Consider the following 17,250-nt stretch of genomic DNA (forward strand, 5'->3'; position numbering starts at 1 on the left):
TATGAGACTATAGATCAGAATTTCCACCTCATTTCCTCATATTTACATCTAGATGTGTTAAACAACTTAGAATATGGCACCTTTTGTTTGAATCCACCCATTTTTTCAATTCATCAAAAATATTAGATCATGTGACTGATAGGTGTTTCTTGCTGCCCAGGTGGGCCCTATTAAATTGACTGTTGAAAGAATTAATCGTTCTGAATGCCCTAGGTTTCACCTGTGAAGACTGCAGCTGTTGTTAAAAAGGATAAACCAACATGAACACCAAAGAGCTGTCTGTGGGGAAAATCTATCAGAGGCATTGCACAATCATTGGGCATAGCCTATACAACAAATTGGAATGTCCTGAAAAAGAAAGAAACCACTGGAGTACTAGCATCAGATTTTGTTTAAAAATAAAAAATAAAAAAAAAGAGCTGCAGTCCTACCAATACCTGGTCAGCAATGATTCAACAACGCCTAGAACTGGTTCAAGAGCATTCAGGAGTGGCGATGAAAAAAGGCCAAATACCACCTAGAGAAGGCAATTAAAACAGCCAAACAAATGTAACCTGAGAAATCACTTTTCAGACAATTACCCATTCTCATTATGGAACGGAATGAAAGAAATCACCAAATAAAAAAAACAACAACAGTGATCTCACTCCATGGGGGACCCTCAACTCGCTATCGACATAAAACAAGTATTGTCTTGTATTGTATTGAAGTGGAACTTCACCCATGGCAATACACCTGACATGTATGGACAAGCAAACATTTGATTATCTTTGAAACAGCGCCTATTAAAGAAGTTGATATACTTGAACAAAACCACAAGGAAAATAAGTTTTTTCAATCATTTATTCAACAGAAATATCAATAGATGTGATATTCTTCTGTGGAAAAAGTAAGTACACCCTTGGCCTCAGAAGCTAGTATTGCCCCCTTTAGCAGAAATGACTTCTTGTAGGCATTTTGCATAATTGTCCATCAGGCTTGCTGGAATTTTTGACCACTCTTCCATGCAATATTCTTTCATTTGCAAGATGTTTGAGGGTTTTCTTGCATGTACTACCCGTTTCAAATCCCACCCACAACATTTCAATGGGGTTCAAATCCAGGCTTTGACTAGGCCATTCCATAACATTCCATGTTCTTTGTGAGCCATTCCTTGGTGGATTTGCTAGTGTGCTTAGGATCATTATCCTGTTGAAAGGTACGCTTTCGTATGTGAGGCTATTCAACTTTCAGACATATGGCCTCGCGTTATCTTCAAGCACTCTTTGATATGATGCAGAATTCATAGTTGAATCAATGAATGCAAGCTGTCCAATCCCTGAGGCAGCGAAGCAACCCCAAACCATAACGTTTCCACCATCATGCTTCACAGTTGGTATTAGGTGCTTCTCCTGAAAAGCAATCTTTGGTCTGTGCCAAACAGGTCTGCTGTTACTCTGGCCAATCTTTGATTCATCTGTCCAGAGCACATTATTCCAAAAGGCCTGGTCTTTGCCTATATGCTCATTGGCAAACTGTAGTTTTGCAAAGGCTTTTTCCTAGCATGCCTCACATGCAGGTCACATTTGTGCAATCTCTTTCTGATTGTAGAAGCATACACTTCGACACTAACAGTTGCAAGACATATTTGCAGATAATGTGATGAAATTTTGGGGGTTCTTGGAGAATTCTTTGTGTGTCAGATGGTCTGCTCTTGGACTGAATTTGCTGGGATGGCCAGTCCTGGACAAATTGGCAGTTATTTGAAATACAGTGGACTGATGCATTTCAAATAACTTAGAGATCTTTTTAAATCCCTTGCCAGACTCATAGGCATCCACAACCTTATTCTGAAGGCCTTACAGAACTCTTTAGATATTGGCATGATGACACCACACATCTCAATAACAAAAGGAACACCAAACATTATTTATGAGAATAGTATAAATAAGACAGGTTCCACCTGCACTCCCTAATCAATGACACCCAATCTTGAACATCTCATTCTAATTTCATGGATTTGAAGGTGTGATAAATGTAGGGGTGTACTTACGAAACCACCCCCCTCCGCCTCCCCCACTATTCCTAATCTCAAATTTTGCATTGTCAGCCTGTCAGTCTGTTGGACAGTCTCCAAATGAGTCCATTCTGCAACTAACTACCTTTTGCTATAATAAGTGCAGGAGTCAGATTTGAGTAGCTAGGGCTTTCTGAACCTGTTTGTTGCCAAGCTTGAGGAGAGCAAAACTGTCTGTCACTGCAAGGTAACAAGCAAAACCTGTTATGGATTTTTAGAGAGGTGGCTACTGTTACGCAATGAAAGTTGTATGGATTAATTTGGAAATGACTCGAATATTGCGAGATCATCCGTTGAAAAAAAACCTCATGTCCTGAGGTGAGGGCGGTTATGACACAGCATTCAGATGCTCTTGAGCACATATCATATAGATGAAAGATTTACCACTTTGTATTTGAGGTAGGATATCATAACATATATATATATATATATATATATATATATATATATATATATATATATATATATATATATATATATATATATATATATATGTAAATGTTAATACAAGTGTGCAAAATTATTGGCACCCCATGAATGCATATGAGAAAAAAGTATAAAGTATAAAGTTTAAAGTTTAAAGTATATTCCCATTTATATTTTACATGTTTTAGTACACCTGGGTGACCAAGAACAGGAAATTGTTCAAACATGGCTTCCTGTTTCACAGGGGTATAAATATGAGGCAACACATAGGCCGAATTCCCTTAGTCATTCATAACAATGAGTAATACCAAGGAATATAGCTTTGATGAGGCAAAAGGTTGTTGAGTTTGACAAAATGGGAAGTGGCTACTAGAAAATAGTACAAGCATTGAAATGCTAATTTCCACCATCAGGGAATCAGGGGCAGCATCCAAACATCCCAGTTTACTGTAACACTCGCCTATGAACTGTAATACGCCTATGAACCCTCTAGATATTTACCTAAGAAAAAAGCTATAAACAATAGGTTAATAGATTTTCAGCCTGGACTTAAAGACTGAGACTGTCTGAGTCCTGAACTCTAATTGGATGGCTGTTCCATAACTGTGGGGCATTGTAAGTGAACACTGTGCCCCCTGCAGTAGCTTTCATCATTTGATCCACCGGACTTTTGGTCTCTTATGATCCACCATGCCTGCTTCAGTCAAACGGTGCCAACAAAGAATCTGCACCGTTTGACTGAAGCAGGCATGGTGGATCATAAGAGACCAAAAGTCCGGTACTGCAGCGTAATTATTAGTAGTTCATCAAAGTGAAATTTTACTGGGAACCAGTGTGGATAAGATGTGGTCATATTTTCTGGCTGGTAAAGCTTCTGGCTGTTGTATTCTGGACTAACTGGAGCATGTTTATGCACCTACTTGAGCATCTGGACAGCAAGGCATTATAATAATCCAACCTAGAGGTAACAAATTCATGGACTAGTTTTTCTGCCACATGTAGTGACATTATATATCTCATCTTAGCAATATTTCTGAGATGAAAGAAGGCTATCCTAGTAGTATTATCTACATGAGCTGCAAATGAGAAACTGGAGTCAATAATCAACCATGTCTTTACTGCTGCACATGATGCAATTTAAAGGCCTTACAGAGTTACTATGTACTAAGAAATCTTGCTTCTAGCAGCCTGTGGTCCTTGTACAAGTACTTCTATCTTGTCAGTATTAAGTATGAGAAAGTACCTCAGCATTCAGTGTCTAATATCTTTTACACATTCCTTAACTTTATTTATTTTTTTTTAATATTCATGTACTTGACCTATTTTTTTTTTTTGTAGTTACAAAAAAACTTACACAGGGACTCCTCATAAGATTAAAAAACATGGGATGTAGTGTGAAGACATTTATTTATTATTTTTGGAAGGAGTCTCCAGTGTCAGCACCACTGTAACAGCTGTATCTTTTCTGTAAATTTTCCAACATGGGAAAGTCCTCAGGATGTTACAGTGTCTAATTCACAGGGACTCATTTGATGTCTTGGGTGTCAGCACATTGTAACAGTCACTAAGCTTTTGCATTTTCTAGTTTCTTGGTAACTAGAGAATGAAAGAGAAGAAAGTGAGGCTTATGAGGGAACATCTGTTTATAGCTGCTATAATGTAACTGATAAGAGGCACTATTTTGTCTCACATTACACAAAATAAAACAGAACTGTTACAGATAAAAGTACATGCCATTCTTTAATTAATGAAAAGTGTAAGTGTTGACAAACTACTGTGGTATAACAGCAAACAAAAAACAAGAAATTTAACAAAGCTGATGTGTCCCAATCTATGAGACAAGAAACAGGTGTTATAACAGTCAGTGCCATTAAATTGGACTTATCAGCAAATTGCTGTATGTGCTGTATTGTATTGCTTTATTTAACTAATATCAAAGCATTTGTTGAGTTAAGCTTAAGAAGGCAGCATGGTCTTGCTCTTAATAAGAAGGTTTTGGCAGCACAGGCTGAACGTTGTAGTAAGTCATAATCAGTGGAGCAGAGCTGACATCTGCTGGGGGCATACAGGAACAAATCGCATTACATTTGTTAAAAATAAACTGTGTATGTACTGTGATAAAATGTGTTAGTGGAAGAGGCTTGATGATTTAATGAACTAATGGGCTACAGCAAAAAAACAAAAAACAAAAAACAAAACAAACAAATCATGCATTTATGCTGATAGGCCTATCTGTGTTCAGCAGCAGGTTAGTAATCCAGCATTCACAAGAAACAGGAGTGGGATACATAAAGACATAGAATTATTAACATTATTCTGTTCATTTTTAAATGATTCCATCGTGACAAATGACAGTTCACTCAACAAGCCAGCACTTTATACAGTATCTCACGAAAGTGAGTACACTCCTCACATTTTTGTAAATATTTGATTATATCTTTTCATGTGACAACACTGAAGAAATGACACTTTGCTACAATGTAAAGTAGTGAGTGTACAGCTTGTGTAACAGTGTAAATTTGCTGTGCCCTCAAAATAACTCAACACACAGCCATTAATATCTAAACCGCTGGCAACAAAAGTGAGTACACCCCTAAGTGAAAATGTCCAAATTGGGCCAAAAGTGTCAATATTTTGTGTGGCCACCATTATTTTCCAGCACTGCCTTAACCCTCTTGGGCATGGAGTTCACCAGAGCTTCACAGGTTGCCACTGGAGTCCTCTTCCACTCTTCCATGACGACATCACGGAGCTGGTGGATGTTAGAGACCTTGTGCTCCTCCACCTTCCGTTTGAGGATGCCCCACAGATGCTCAATAGGGTTTAGTCCATCACCTTCATCCTCAGCTTCTTTAGCAAGGCACTGGTCTTCTTGGAGGTGTGTTTGGGGTCATTATCATGCTGGAATACTGCCCTGCGGCCCAGTCTCCGAAGGGAGGGGATCATGCTCTGCTTCAGTATGTCACAGTACATGTTGGCATTCATGGTTCCCTCAGTGAACTGTAGCTCCCCAGTGCCGGCAGCACTCATACAGCCCCAGACCATGACACTCCCACCACCATGTTTGACTGTAGGCAAGAAACACTTGTCTTTGTACTCCTCACCTGGTTGCCGCCACACACGCTTGACACCATCCGAACCAAATAAGTTTATCTTGGTCTCTTGGCTTTCTTGTCCATCATCTTTAGAAGAGCCTTCCTTCTGGGACAACAGCCATGCAGACCAATTTGATGCAGTGTACGGCGTATGGTCTGAGCACTGACAGGCTGACCCCCCACCCCTTCAACCTCTGCAGCACTGCTGGCAGCACTCATACGTCTATTTCCCAAAGACAACCTCTGGAAAGGACGCTGAGCACATGTACTCAACTTCTTTGGTCGACGATGGCGAGGCCTGTTCTGAGTGGAACCTGTCCTGTTAAACCGCTGTATGGTCTTGGCCACCGTGCTGCAGCTCAGTGTCAGGGTCTTGACAATCTTCTTATAGCCTAGGACATCTTTATGTAGAGCAACAATTATTTTTTTCAGATCCTCAGAGAGTTCTTTGCCATGAGGTGCCATGTTGAACTTCCAGTGACCAGTATGAGGGAGTGTGAGAGCGATGAGACCAAATTTAACACACCTGATTCCCATTCACACCTGAGACCTTGTAACACTAACAAGTCACATGACATCGGGGAGGGAAAATGGCTAAATGGGCCCAATTTGGACATCTTCATTTAGGGGTGTACTCACTTTTGTTGCCAGTGGTTTAGACATTAATGGCTGTGTGTTGAGTTATTTTGAGGGGCCAGCAAATTTACACTGTTATACAAGCTGTACACTCACTACTTTACATTGTAGCAAAGTGTCATTTCTTCAGTGTTGTCATGTGAAAAGATATAATCAAATATTTACAAAAAATGTGAGGGGTGTACTCACTTTTGTGAGATACTGCATCTCTGACATGTGCATTTGATGCAGTTAAGCTCACACAAAGCTCACACTCTTTCTTAACACTATCACTGACCTTGAGCATTTGCTGAATTCTTTACTCAATTAAAGCCTTTGATCAGTGCTTCTCGGAGTGGGATCTGATGATGCCCAGGGATCTGTGAAGTATAGCCAGGGGGTCTGTGGATTTTATTATTATTATTATTATTATTATTATTATTATTATTATTATTATTATTATCTGAGACTCCAATAAATAGCCACTGTATATTTGAATAGTTGTATTAGATTGGCTTGTTAGTGTTGTTTTGGTGCAGCACGGCCCAGCATGTTATCAGTGTTGTTTTGTTGCTGTGTTTTAAAAATGAGAATAGCTCTTTCCGTACTCGTTTAATAAGAAGCCACTAGATGTCTCCCTCTGTATGTTCATACACCTATACTGAGTTGCAATTTTATCAAGTACACTGACCATATATAGTAGTTGACTACAATTACTGACACTGATGAAAGGCAGAGGGTGTTAAATACAAATTCAGCACAAACTGATCAGGACTTCTTCTTTGTCATCCCATCTCTTTTAAGACTTACATAAATGTACTGAAGAGAAGCTGAAACATGCTAATTTGAATCGGTTATGTATTTCATTAACCATCTATTCCACACTGTACCTTTTCTCTTAAAAAAAACAACAACTATATTTTCACTATTTGGCCTTTTTATAGTAGTTGTGGTTTAGATCCACCAGGCTTCTTCTTTGCCATTCTCAGTGATGCTCATAAAAGCTCTGCAAATTTCTATCATTTATTAATACTGCAAACATTTTTGCTGCACACAAAAATTGCAAAAAATCTCATTTTAAGGAGTTAAATATTCCAAATGCAATGTTTAACTCTGCTTCAATAGTGAAAAAAAGAGATTAAAATATTCTGTAGGCCTACTTTTATTCTTGTGCAATTTTGCCTTATAGCAACATGCCCTAAAATACCCCCAAACAAAAATTAAATAAACATTTTGAAGGTCATTTGAGGTTGTAAAATGCAACATAATAATGTGTGCAGTAAAGGGTTTTAATTTAATGTTGCTTCTTCAGACAGTCTTTATCTCTGAGTCAGCCTCTATCTAATGAACGTCAGTTCTTTGCCTCCAGAAGCTCTACACTCTACACTGCACTGGATTAGATCCAAACACATCAGCTGGGGAAATAATAAAGTGTCTATGCCAAATGATCTCAAGTCGATACAGTCACATTAAAAATTCAACTGTCCTAAAACTTCTTGTTAATCACGATTGTAATTGTTATCATCACAGCATAAAGCACAGTTTTGCAAAAAAAAAAAAAAAAAAATTGTAATTCTTATGAAGAACACAAAAATGTTCATCAATGCTGTGGTCAGTAGCTGAATGGCCGTGGCCTAAATGGTAATACTCTGATGGTAAACGCTCTTTAAGAGCACCTACAAGATCTGACACCAGGTTAAACTATCTGATGACATTTTGTTGACGTCTTTATTGATATCTTGGAAGGGAACTTGCAGATACTACACAGCAAAATCACCAGTGTTGATTTAACACCCACAGTGTTGAATTTACACCCTACAGTGTTTATATAAGTCCATTGGACTCAAATGAACACCCTGGGTGTTAATTCAACACTAGGGATTTTACTGTGTATACTTGGATGGTAGTACTTGTATATGATAAAGGTGAATTTAAAGGTGGATTTATTTATAATTGCACTATCTGTTGTCACGCAGATATTGGATGTGTTCCATTTTGAGTCTGGTTCCTCTCAAGGTTTCTTTCTCATATAGTCTCAGGGGTTTTTTCCTTGGCACTGTTGCCTCTGGCTTGCTCATTAAGGATAAATTTATACATTTAAAATGTATATCCTGAATTTATTTATTTCTGTAAAGCTGCTTTGTGACAGTGTCCATTATTAAAAGCATTATACAAATAAAACTGAATCGAATTTAATTAAAAGCTTTAATTTGCTAGTATATACAGAATATAAAGAAGTGGCTCTGTGAGAACATTAATTTATTTTGCTGCTATGGTTTGTGTGCTCTTGTCCCCTTTATCATATGATAAACATTTCTATCCTAATGGGAGTCATCTCTTCCTTATCAACAGTGCATGAGGGGTCAATGAATACAAGAATGAAAATAATGTGAAACATATTCTATCGCTTTCACTGTCACCAGATTTCAACCCAGTTGAACACTTATGGGGGATAAGTGTTCATCCCTCTAGTACAGTTCCAGAGACTTGTATAGTGTATGTCAATTGAAGCTCTTCTGGTGGTTCATGCTGGCCCAACATCTTACTTAGTCATTTTTATGGGGGTTTTTTCCCCTTTAATTTGACACCCATTTTTATATTGCAATATTTTTAATACATTTGAGCTTGACATTTTATATACGTGGACCATATGGATTCTGAAATGGATTCTTGGCTTAAACTTGGCACAGGGTTCTTGGCTTAAACTTGGCACTGTGGATGTGACAGCTAGGACTATTTCTTGATTCCCAGAGATAACCCGGCCCCAACATGCATGCTGTCTGAGCTGCTACAAAGCAGGCTAGGAATAGAAGAGGACATTCTCACTGCAATCTGTGCCTGTAGTTTCTATCGATTTCTTGAGTTTGGTTGACGGCAGTGAACATCTCTACAGCCCCTAGGTCACCTGCTGCTTGCTTGAGGTGATCTTGGACACCAAGGTTGTTCTAATTGACAGGAAATAGTATAGAAGAAGCTGGGATTGGGTACAGATATTAAACTGTCATGGTCTGATGAATTACATTCTCACTGCAGGTGCAGGTGAAGGCTAGCTGAGACTGATATAAAATCTTTGATTAATTTCTTTATATATATATATATATATATATATATATATATATATATATATATATATATATATATATATATATATATATAAACAGAGCACATTTCCATAATTGTCTTTTTATTTGTAGCTCCTTTTACAGCTGCATTGGAATGTATTTTTCCCCTGTCTGTTTTGAACGGCTCTATCTTTCTTCAAATTTGTTTAGCCTGCTGAGTGCTTTGGTTTAATTGGCTCATTATGCCAACCTTTGCATAAATTAGGCAGTGTGCCATGCAAATTAGATGCATAATATGGGTAAACTGGGGTATTTCCTATGCATATACTGTATAAATAAGGGATTTGTGGGAGGGCGCTTGCACTTACACAGCTGAAGCTGATTCATCATGCACTTAAGTAACCAGCTGTTGTATGCATTTTCAAGAATGAGTCACATTTCTGCTCCTTTGAAAATTCATAAGCTCAAATCTGTACTTATATATACACAACTTTGATAAATAAGTCAGGGGTAGTATCTCAACTAGAGAACTAGAGATAGTCTAAGAGCATTGCTGACAAGTACAAAGGTGCTTTCTTTGGCTCCTGCCTGAAAACTACAAAAGTGTTGTTCTTTTTCTCAAATTGGCTGGATGAAAATATATTAACCCATATGACTAGTATATGATGATTAAGAAACAAACCTTTCTCTTTTTTTCCTGACTGGAGTACAGGCAGATAAAATGAGAACTATTCTTTCCCACCTTGACTGTTCCAGAAATAACGATGAAAAGAAAGTCACCCTGATATGTCCTACTATGGGCAGGAAACCTTTTTTTTTTTTTTTTGTAAATAATGCAGCACATACCAGATACACAGCACTGACATTATATGTCATATGCAGATATTTAATAATTACAATCATGTACAGTTACATACTATGTTTCTAGACATGCCATTTATTTACATTAGGATTTTTTAGCATTTAGGACTTTTTCCATGTTCAGAATAAAAGTCAATATTACAACAAAAATGCATGCTGGTTAAAAAACTGCAAAGGGCTTTGCATTATTATGGCCATTTAATCAGTTACATAATACCATATACTATATATGTTGTAAATGTAAAAATACCAACTTTGTTAGAACCCCTCTACCTTGATATTATTTAACTATAGATGTTTTGTCCATGCCTAAATTGCATTACTCATCCTCTAGCCCTTCATTTGTTATATTTTTGCTTGATGGATTAGGTAGAGGTTGATAAATTGTGCATAAGAACAGATCAGTAAGTAACTGTATACCTACTTGTGCTATTATATATAAAACAAAGAATGATCAGTTTGTGTAAATTGGTGATTAAATGATTTTGGTATAAAAAGACATAGAATAAGCCCCTTTGTCCGAAGCCATGAGACAGTTTACTGTTGTTTAGTCCCATAGCTAAACAACACAGGAAAGCACAGATGGTTAAATTGCAACAGAATTTTCCAGTAAGCTACTTTTACAGCAAAAGCTCAATCCATAGAATGGTTCAAGGCTATGAGCATTCACATAGAGCACCTTTATTGTCAAGCCCATTTTACAGTTCTACTCCTCACACCTGGGAATGGCACCAGCTTCATTAACCACTCCATTTCCTATGAACTCTTGTTCCTCTGGTTCCTCCTTTCTCACTGATTTTCTCTGTTGTGGTTCCAGTTCCACATCTGTGTTGGTTTGCACACAGAACTCACGGAAGCACCGTTTAAAATTTTCATCCAGGAAGGCATAGAGCACAGGGTTGAGACTGCTATTAGCATAACCCAGTGCAATGCAGAAGTGCATTGCTGCTACAGTGGTCTGGCTGCCTCCCAGGTTCACCTTCCTCAAGGTCTGAACCAGAGTGAGGACCTGAACAGGCATCCAACAGAGCACAAATGCAGCCACCACAGCCAGCACCATCTGCGAGATCCTTCGCAAGTTCCTGTCCTTGCTGCGGGAGCCGGAGAGGAGACGTACGCTACGCAGCCGTCGCACCATCAAGCCGTAACAGACGCTAATGATAACCACTGGAATTAGAAAAGAGAAAAGGAACACACAGATGCCGAATACAGGCTCAGAGTAGCTTCGAGGATCAGGAAGCACCACCATACACTCAATATCTGAAAAGAAAAAAGCAAAAATGTAAAATAGTATTGAAAATTAGCCTTGAATAAATCTTGAACTTGTACAAAGAAATGAGTAAAGATGAAATAATGAAAGGTTTGTATAGTTATACTGTCTCTTAAAAAATTTCCCTTTCCCTCAATTACCCAAATAAGAGACATAAATAAAAAAGTCCACCAACTTATGGTTCAAACCAGAGGTTGAAAAAAGGATAATTACTAAAAGTAATTAAGTAATAAGAGAGTAATATGAGATGGATGAGCACAATGATTTAATTCTTGGTGGACTTCAGCAAGGAAAAATGAGGCTGAATGAAGGAGAAAGTTAATGATTGGTGAGGACTACCACTGGACTCGACTTCCACTTGTCCCATGATCATAACAGGTACTCCTATGGCAGAAGCCAGTACCCATACTGCCACATTGACCAGCTTGGCTCTTTGGGGCATACGCACTGCCAGCGAGTGCACTGGGTGGCACACAGCGATGTAACGGTTCACACTCATAATGGTCAGAGTGAAGATGCTGGTAAACATGTTGTAATAGTCAATGGCCACCACCATCTTGCACAGGGCCAAGCCAAAGGGCCAGTAGCCTAGTAGAACATCTGTGCCTTGGAAAGGTAGAGTGGCCAGAACCAGGGCATCAGCCAGCGCCAGGTTAAAGATATAGATGTTGGTGGCTGTCTTCATCTTTGTATACCTGGATGTATAGTTAAAAGACACCAAAACTTTCAAATCAACTACCATCTCCCTATGACTATGACCAAGTTATACATAAATATATAAATATGTTATGTCTTTATAAATAAAATAATCTACTAAATACTGAAACAATTTATAATGTCAAATGTTCAATAAATGATTTGTATATACACAGAGTACACTCACAAGCCACTTTAATAGGAACACCTGTACACCTGCTCATTCATGCAATTATCAAATCAGCCAATCATAAAGCAGCAGCAGAATACTATAAAATGCACATCAATAGTTTCAGTTAATATTCACAGCACACTCATAAGAATGCGGAAAATGTAGTCTCAGTGACTTTGACCATGGCATGGTTGTTGGTGCTAGACTGATTGGTCTGAGTATTTAAGAAACTGATGATCTTCTGGGATTTTCACACACAGTCTCTAGACTGAAGCAAAAAACCAAAACACAATAAAACAAAACAAAACAAAACAAAAAACAAAAACAAAAATTAACTTTTGAGCTGACAGGAATTCACAACACATCAAACCTAAGGTCACATTAGACTCCACTCCTGTCAGGTGATACTTTTCCATTCTTTAGCTGTCCAGTTTTGTTGAACCTTTCCACTATGTAGCCGCAGATTCCTGTTTTCAGATGACTATTTTTGGATAGAACGTGATGTGGTCTTTGGCTTGTATTTATGCACTGTACTGCTGTTACATGATTGGCTGATTGGATAATAGCATCAATGAGCACATGGATAGGCATTCTTAGTAAAGTGGAAAGGGGAAAAGGCATTCTATGTTCATAGAGTGTAGCAGAAATGTTTAATTAATTTAATTTCTAAATAAATATTGCAATGCAAATTTAAAACTTTTATACTGTATGTCAATAGCTGATGTTGGTATAAATTATATTAAATATTGTTAAAATACAATTCCCTCTGCTAATATTGGAAACCTTGGTAAATATGAGTAAAGAAGGCTGTGAAATTTTTTTTAGTGTTTAACCTTTTGATATTTTGTTCAAAACATTCACAAAAATTATCTGCTCTCATGGATATCAAACAATTGCAAATAAAACACAGGTTTATAAAAAAATCTTTGTAAAATATAGGTGTGCAATAATTATTGGCACCCTTTTAGTCAATACTTTGTGCTACCTCCCTTTGCCAAGATAACAGCTCTGAGTCTTCTCCTATAATGCCTGATGAGGTTGGAGAATACAAGGCAAGGGACGTGAGACTATTCCTCCATACAGAATCTCTCCAGATCCTTCAAATTGCAAGGTCCACGCTGGTAGACTCTCCTCTTCAGTTCACCCCACAGGCTTTCTATGGGTTTCAAGTCAAGGGACTGGGATGGCCATGGCAGGACTGTGATTTTGTGGTCAGTAAACCATTTTTGTGTTGATTTTGATGAGTTTTGGATCATTGTACTGCTGGAAGATCCAACCACGGCCCATTTTAAGCTTTCTGGCAGAGGCAGTCAGGTTTTCATTTAATATCTGTTGATATTTGATAGAGTCCATGATGCTATGTATTCTAACAAAATGTCCAGGTCCTCTGGCTGAAAAACAGACCCAAAACGTTAAAGATCCACCACCATATTTAACCGTGGGCATGAAGTACTTTTCCATATGGCTACCTCTCTGTGTGTGCCAAAACCACTGCTGGTGTTTATTGCCAAAAAGCTCTATTTTGGTTTCATCTGACCATAGAACCCAATCCCATTTGAAGTTCCAGTAGTGTCTGGCAAACTGAAGATGCTTGAATTTGTTTTTGGATGAGAGTAGAGGCTTTTTCTTGAAACCCTTCCAACCAACTTGTGGTGATGTAGGTGACTTCGGATTGTAGTTTTGGAGACTTTCTGACTAACTTCTGCAATTCTCCAGCTGTGATCCTTGGAGATTTTTTGGCCACCCGAACCATCCTCTTCACAGTGAGTTGAGACAATATAGACAGACATCCAATTCCAGGTTGATTCATAATATTTCCAGTTGAATGGAACTTCTTAATTATTGCGCTGATGGTGGAAATGGGCATTTTCAATGCTTGTGCCATTTTCTTATAGCCACTTACCATTTTGTGAAGCTCAACAACTTTTTGCCACATATCACAGCTATATTCCTTGGTCTTACCCATTGTTATGAATGTGACACAGGAAGTCATGGTTGAACAATTTCCTGTTCCTAGTCACCCAGGTGTATTAAGAATTGCAAAATATCAAAAGGGACTATACTTCAAATATATTTTTCTCATATGAATTCATAGGGGTGACAATAATTGTTGCACACCTATATTTAACAAATTTTGTTAATTTTTTTTAAATAAACGTGTTTTGTGTTTGCAGTTGTTTGATTTGCATGAGAGCAGAGTATTTTTGTGAAGTTTTTTTTAACAATAAACACAATTTTCACAGCCTTTGTTCATATTTACCAAGGGTCCCAATATTAGTGGAGGGCACTGTACAGTGGCTTGGCACAGAGACACTTTTCAGCCTAATTTAAAGGAATGGTCAACAGGCAACAAAGGAATTAAAATTGCTTGGTAACAAGCATAGCAACATGAGTATTAAAATAGGCCCTCTGCTGCGACTTTGTCAAGGCTTTCATCTGCAACCACCTATGTGTGAATGTACACAATGTCACACAGTGCAAGCTCTTTCTTTTTACACTAGACTACACTAGTGCTAGCATTATTTCTATTTTCTGAATTGTAATTATGAAGCAATTAAGTCGGGGCATTAGTCAGGCATGGGATTCTTTCTTAATTATATGTTTAATGACAATAAAGTGAGGGAAATAGGCAAGACTGTTCTTAAGGTTGTGCAAGCCATGCAATGGCAAGTAAAAGATGAGAGAAAGAGGAACGTGTAAAGAAGTAAAATTGGGTGTAAAATGGTTCTTAGTGCTCTCTCAGATGGTCCATGTTTTTTGTTGTTGTTGTTCAGCTCCATAATTTAGCATTCCATCAGCCCAGAAGGTTTGAATATCAAATAAATCAAATAAGTTTATGAGTCTGTATGTGAAAATGAGAGCTCTCTAAGTGGGCATGCCTTTAAGACCATACATGGGAATGTGGTTGTGTCTTCATGTACTTATATGAAAGTATTCAAGTGGGAATAAAAAGGTATTTTTTGAGATCTGGTTAGCCAACTAGCTACAGGATTGACAAACAGAATACAGGGATATTCAGAGGAATTCAAATTTTGAAATCATGTTTGCGAAGGTTCAAATTTCTTACAATAGCCAAATTTCTATTGTGAGCTTTGGTTATATTCATAAATGTTCTTAGTCTTTACCACCAAAGTTAGTGTACTAGCTCACATGAGCTAACCTGATATTTTCATATTAAGTCATATACTCTCAGAAACACGGGTATTAAACTATACTTTTCCTTGTTGCTTGGGTGGTACCCTCAAGGTTATATAGTCTACACATTGTATCTTTGGCCTAAAAATGTGCATTAAACTAATGATGGTCCACTAATTAAGGTACACTATATCCACATTTCCAGGTAACGGATAAATATTAAAGGTACAAAGAAAGGCGGAGTTTAGTACTAGCTCCGTGAGTGTATTATTAAATTAATATACAGTAATATTTACTCCTAATGCTAGCTCTATTGCTGGATTGCTATCAGCTAACATGATGGGATCTTTCATAATTGTTCAGTACGATCATACAATGATTCCTAAACAGTAACAGACTCCTAAATGTACCACTCTGCAGACAGACCGTTGCCAATAAATCACTATGCACTTACTCTGCAGCCTAATCAACATGCAAGGTGGCATACTGGGAGAACCAGTGTTTAACCTTTGGGAGTGGGGTGTTGGATATAGAGGACATCAAAGATAGGGATTCAAGTGTTTATTTTTTTTTTCCTTCTTAGACTAGCTTTCTCTCCCTTCCTCTATGACTCACGGACGATGCCAATAACAGCTTCTATCTCCTGCTGCAAGTGATGATAATTTAAAAGTATTGATTTCCAAGAGGACCTTGTGGTCGATAAGGCTTTGCATGCTGAACGTTAAATCAGATGTCTTTCCATCACCATGGTCAAATCTATAATCTTTAGGACAACTCTACACTGGTATGACACATTATTATACACCAACTATGCTCACATTACTACTGCACACCCACACACACACACACACACACGCACACTTTCACACCTCTATCCACACATCCACTTACTCCTTCATCCTGAATTCACACTCACATGCACACTTACTCAATCACTTAGTTGGGGACATATTTGGTTGAACTTCAGAACATCAGGACATGCTTACCTGATGATCACATACATGACCAGGCAGTTCCCCACAAGTCCCACCACACACACGACGCAGTAAAGCGCAACCACAGTGGTCTTAACTCCTGTTGACAGAAGGTCATCCTCTTCGTCCAAATCGCTCATATTTCGGCTCAAAAGCGAGTCATTGAGCAGATGAAGAGCTAGCTCATCTCCAACACTGTCCAAGCTGTCGGACAACCCCATGATGAAGAGGTCCAACACTTAAACAAACAATTAACACGTCAGTAAGCACGAACAAACCCAGCCGCACAAACAAATCCCAAGTTGCGTCTTACTCACGCCATGCGCAGCGTTTATGAAACTATGTCTTCTATACCCTAGTGCATACTGTGTCCAATCGGGAGTCCGCTCTGCTCATGCCTTTCAATCACCGCTCCAGAAAACAATAATGATCTCTCTGTAAATTTACCTACACCAATTATTGTGGCACTTACCCGGAGCCGGCGCAGCACTGACGTGACAGAGAGGGGTGGGGGGGAGCACGCGCGCACGAACACGACTGAGTGATGAAATGATATGACATTTTTACAAGTTTTATCAATAGTAATTATCACAATTGAGTACAATCTCTCGCTCTCGCGCTCGCTCTCAGACACAGTTTGCTTTAATATCCCTGCTGAAAAAAACAACAGAAATCCTAATAGAATTTGTAATAGTTTAATGGTTATAATGGGAATTGTATTGGTTTTAATGGAAACTGTAATGGTCCCTGTGGGTCTCTACTGGTAATTTGTTGCCTTCTATTGGTGGCATGTTATGTCTCATGGATACCATTAAGGACCAGTAATGGTAAGGGTTTTAATGGTTAACTGATGGTTTGTAATGATATTTGTAGTGGAAACCATTCGAA

The 17,250-nt window shown here is 38.2% G+C and overlaps 1 protein-coding gene across 3 annotated transcripts; it reads right to left on the reverse strand.

Moving 5' to 3' along the window:
* Nucleotides 1–10,321: 10,321 nt before the first annotated feature.
* On the reverse strand, nucleotides 10,322–16,985 carry LOC128619697 (delta-type opioid receptor). 3 transcript variants are annotated; one of them, XM_053644034.1, is made up of 4 exons: nucleotides 16,680–16,985; nucleotides 16,375–16,600; nucleotides 11,725–12,080; nucleotides 10,322–11,375 (listed from the first exon to the last, which is right to left on the reverse strand). In XM_053644034.1, the coding sequence occupies exons 2-4, from the start codon at nucleotides 16,581–16,583 to the stop codon at nucleotides 10,822–10,824; spliced, it is 1,119 nt and encodes a 372-aa protein (XP_053500009.1). In that variant the 5' UTR covers nucleotides 16,584–16,600; nucleotides 16,680–16,985; the 3' UTR covers nucleotides 10,322–10,821. The 3 variants fall into 3 exon arrangements, with proteins under 3 accessions (XP_053500009.1, XP_053500010.1, XP_053500011.1); XM_053644035.1 differs by having other exon boundaries at nucleotides 16,835–16,839; XM_053644036.1 differs by having other exon boundaries at nucleotides 11,728–12,080; nucleotides 16,375–16,985.
* Between the last annotated feature and the right edge of the window lie 265 nt (nucleotides 16,986–17,250).

This window comes from Ictalurus furcatus, chromosome 15, assembly GCF_023375685.1.
Source record: "Ictalurus furcatus strain D&B chromosome 15, Billie_1.0, whole genome shotgun sequence".
NCBI lineage: Eukaryota > Metazoa > Chordata > Actinopteri > Siluriformes > Ictaluridae > Ictalurus > Ictalurus furcatus.

Bases quoted from the DNA above. Each gene is read 5' to 3' on its own strand.
- LOC128619697 (XM_053644034.1), bottom strand. From the start codon at position 16,583: ATGGGGTTGTCCGACAGCTTGGACAGTGTTGGAGATGAGCTAGCTCTT. The intron at 12,081-16,374 runs GTAAGCATGTCC...CTATACATCCAG, and splicing joins GTCATGTATGTGATCATCAG to GTATACAAAGATGAAGACAG. The intron at 11,376-11,724 runs GTAGTCCTCACC...TTTTCTTTTCAG, and splicing joins AGTGGAAGTCGAGTCCAGTG to ATATTGAGTGTATGGTGGTG.